This window comes from Nematolebias whitei, chromosome 19, assembly GCF_014905685.2.
Source record: "Nematolebias whitei isolate Nwh7 chromosome 19, NemWhi1, whole genome shotgun sequence".
Classification (NCBI taxonomy): domain Eukaryota; kingdom Metazoa; phylum Chordata; class Actinopteri; order Cyprinodontiformes; family Rivulidae; genus Nematolebias; species Nematolebias whitei.
This window is the reverse complement of record NC_056516.1, coordinates 39,429,176-39,432,336: the sequence shown is the minus strand read 5'-3', so window position 1 is coordinate 39,432,336 and position 3,161 is coordinate 39,429,176. Positions and strand designations below refer to the sequence as shown.

The window sequence follows — 3,161 nt, the reverse complement described above, 5'->3', positions numbered from 1 at the left end:
CCACAAATAAAATTAATCTGAAAGTTATTTGATCGACAATCATTAACCAATGTTTGAATAATGAACCATCTGATTTGTTGAGTTCATCCCACTCTGGCTTTTAGAAACCAGGATGAAAATAGGTGTTCACAAATCCCCAGAAGTTTCACACAAAGCAGAACAGAGCTGCAGGACCAGGTTTTAAAAAGGGAGAGAATCAAATTCACTGCTGGGTCATTCACGAACAGACTTATCTGAGTTTTTACTGCCTTTAATGTTCCCAAAAGACCAAGAGTCCAGAAAGTTACAGAGCAGTTCACTCAGGGATTTAACATTTTGTTGGTAAACACTGAACAACAATCATTTGTGTGTCGTTGAGGATCCAAACAAGCAGAAAGGTCAGAAAGGTCAAGAATACAAGAACTGAAAGTAAAGGAACTAAAAGTACCAAAACCAGAAACTAAACATCTAAACAGGAAGTACAGTTCAGCTGATCTCGAACAATTAAAGACAAGCAGCAACTGAAGAACATGAAGCTCTCGGAGGTCATGAAGGTCTCAGAGGTCATGAAGGTCTCGGAGGTCATGAAGGTCTCAGAGATGACATCCACGCAGATACTTGCTCAGGTTTTTGTTCTTGCAGTGTGCACGCCAGGCCACCCTGAAACCACAAAACCAAGATGAATCCAGAAATAAAGCTCAAGGCCGTGAACACGCCTCCGTCACATGATCTCACCAGGCTCCGACACCTTGATGCGCAGCAACTCGTTTAGCGCAGTTAATCGACTTGTTCACGTCAGCCAGGAGATCTGGAACAACAGAAGTGGCACTTTTTAAAGTCACGCTTGGTGGATCTGACTGAGAATCAGTCAAATTTGTAGGACGTCGTTGGTGTTGGAGTTTCTTCACTGACCGCTGCAGCTGACTTTGCAGGTGTTGGATGATTTGGTGTGCCCGTCCTTGCACCAATAGCGGCTGTTGATCTGGAAGATGCCGTAGTCCGTGGATTTGTCGGAGTTGTGGTTGACCGCCCGGGTGTTGTAACTGGACTCCCACTGGGTCAGACAAACCCCTTCAGTTAAAACACATGAATTAAGGACAAACTTTAGGCTTTTAGATTCACCCTGATGTGCAATCACTTACTTTTTTTTTTGGGGGGGGGGGGGGGGGGGGGGCAGCCACATTTATTTTGTCTGATTCTATTCATGTTCAGTCAATAAACACATTCTGATTGATTTTGCTCATTTCTCAGTTTGTTCAGACGCTCTGAGAACCTCGCAGTAACTTCTCTCGTGTTCCTGAGAGAATCCGTCAGAGCAACTTTTAATATCGATCATTAAGTAATGCGTTCCTCACAGTCCTCGTTTCTTTTTGCCTCCATCCCTGTACTTTAGATTTTCACATTAGCCCAGGAGGTGGTGCTCCACCTTTATATTTTAGAGCCTCTAAAAATCACAACGACGCAGTTCTACCCCCACCCAGCAGAGAGACGTCTTCTCTGGCCAAAGTCTCTGCAGAGCCCCGCCTCTCATCTCGTCCCAACAAAACCTTTTACTTTGAATGTAAAGAACAAAAACACTTGTAATGTGCACGAGGGAGCATTTAGTATGGAAAGCTGTTGCGCATTAATGTAGGCTGCAGAATCGGACGCTCGGCTGACTGCCGGAGGTTTATCTCCGGACATCATTACCTGCAGCGTTCCCTCACTGCAGACTGAACTTGGCAGAAAGGCCTTTCCTGCTCAGCTCCTGCACCTGGAACATCTGGCAACAGGAACTGAAGTTGTCCTTCTTGATTTCTTTAAAAGGCTTCAAACATTTGATGGCGTCAATAGAAACATAAAAGCAGATATGTTCTCGTTTTTAATGTCACCCCGTTTTACTGCACCCTGATTTATTCTTTTACACTCTACTCTTATTTTAACTGCATTTTTACTACATTTTACTGTAATTGATGTCTGTACTCTGTGTTCGGTCTGGAACAGGTCTCTCTTGTAAATTATGAGACTAACCTGTAGAAATAAAGGTTGAATGAAAAACATCTGACGTCAGGACGTTGTTAACAGCTGCACAGACGTCCTGCCGCTCATAAATACAGGTCAGTGTCAGCAAAACTAATGAGAACCCAGTGTTTCTATCACGGGCACAGTTTTAAGAAAATAAAAAAGATTAATAAAAAAAAACTCCATGTTTGAAAACAAGTTCTCGTTTCAGCTTCTGGATCTGAAGGGTCTTCACAAACTGGACTGCAATTTATTTTTTGTCAAAAAGTTATTTCAAGGTAATATGCCTTTTTATTTTTATTCAAAAATTACTGTAACATAAATACTGTCAATCACAAAGAAGGTTCTTAAAGAGTTCAAATTAAAATAATTTAAATTTGATATTTTCATTTCAGGCCAGGATAGCTCTATTTTCATTCATTCCACCTTAATTTCTACAGGTTGGTCTCTTGAGCCACAAAGACTCATTTACCTGTTTTAGACAGACATGCAAAGTACAATAAAATGCAATTAAAATAAAAAAATCAAGGTACTTTATAAAAACATAGTAAAATACAAAAATTAACATATTTGCTTTGATTTTTCAATTGAACTTGTCAAATGTTTAAAGTCCTTAGAGAGGTCACCGTGCACAGCTTCAGATCTTTTTGCAAGGTGTTCCAGGGAACAGGTGCAGAGCAGGAGGCGGCCTTTAGCCCAGATCAGTCCGGACTGGGGGGACGCTGCAAAAGATTAATCGTTCTTTGTGGATTTATTTTTCATAGTATTTTATGGAGTTGGTGGATTTCTCCCTCATGAACACAAACTATCACAAAGTTCCAGGACTTAAAGAATCCTGTATGTTTTTAAATCCCTGAACAGTTCTGCCCCCTCCTATCTCACTGATCTGCTGCAGCCATATGTCCCACTGGTCAGCTGACCTGATGCTTTTATTGGTTCCAGGCACTCGTTTTAAGCTCAGAAGTGACGGGACCTTCTCTGTTGCAGGTCCAAGACTGGAATGAGTTACACTGCATGTCAGGCAGGCCCCCTCCCTCACAGTTTTTAAATGCTTTATAAGTAAAGTGGTATGGTAAAGAGTTCTGCTGGTCCAGTGGTTCAAGGTTCTGCCTCTGAACTTTATTTTCTACCTCCCATTCAGCTGTTTCCTGTCAGACTGACAGTTTGTACTCACAGTTGGC

General features: G+C 41.8%; 1 protein-coding gene across 1 annotated transcript in view; it reads right to left on the bottom strand.

Moving 5' to 3' along the window:
- Positions 1 to 268: 268 nt before the first annotated feature.
- Positions 269 to 3,161, bottom strand: part of LOC119425644 (lysozyme C) — a 13,127-nt gene continuing 10,234 nt past the window's right edge. Inside the window, exons 2-4 of the mRNA XM_037693181.1 lie at positions 892 to 1,050; positions 715 to 787; positions 269 to 639 (exon numbers count right to left, since the gene is read on the bottom strand). Coding sequence (XP_037549109.1) covers positions 573 to 639; positions 715 to 787; positions 892 to 1,050 — 299 coding nt within the window. The 3' untranslated portion in view covers positions 269 to 572. The remainder of the gene's footprint in view (positions 640 to 714; positions 788 to 891; positions 1,051 to 3,161) is intronic.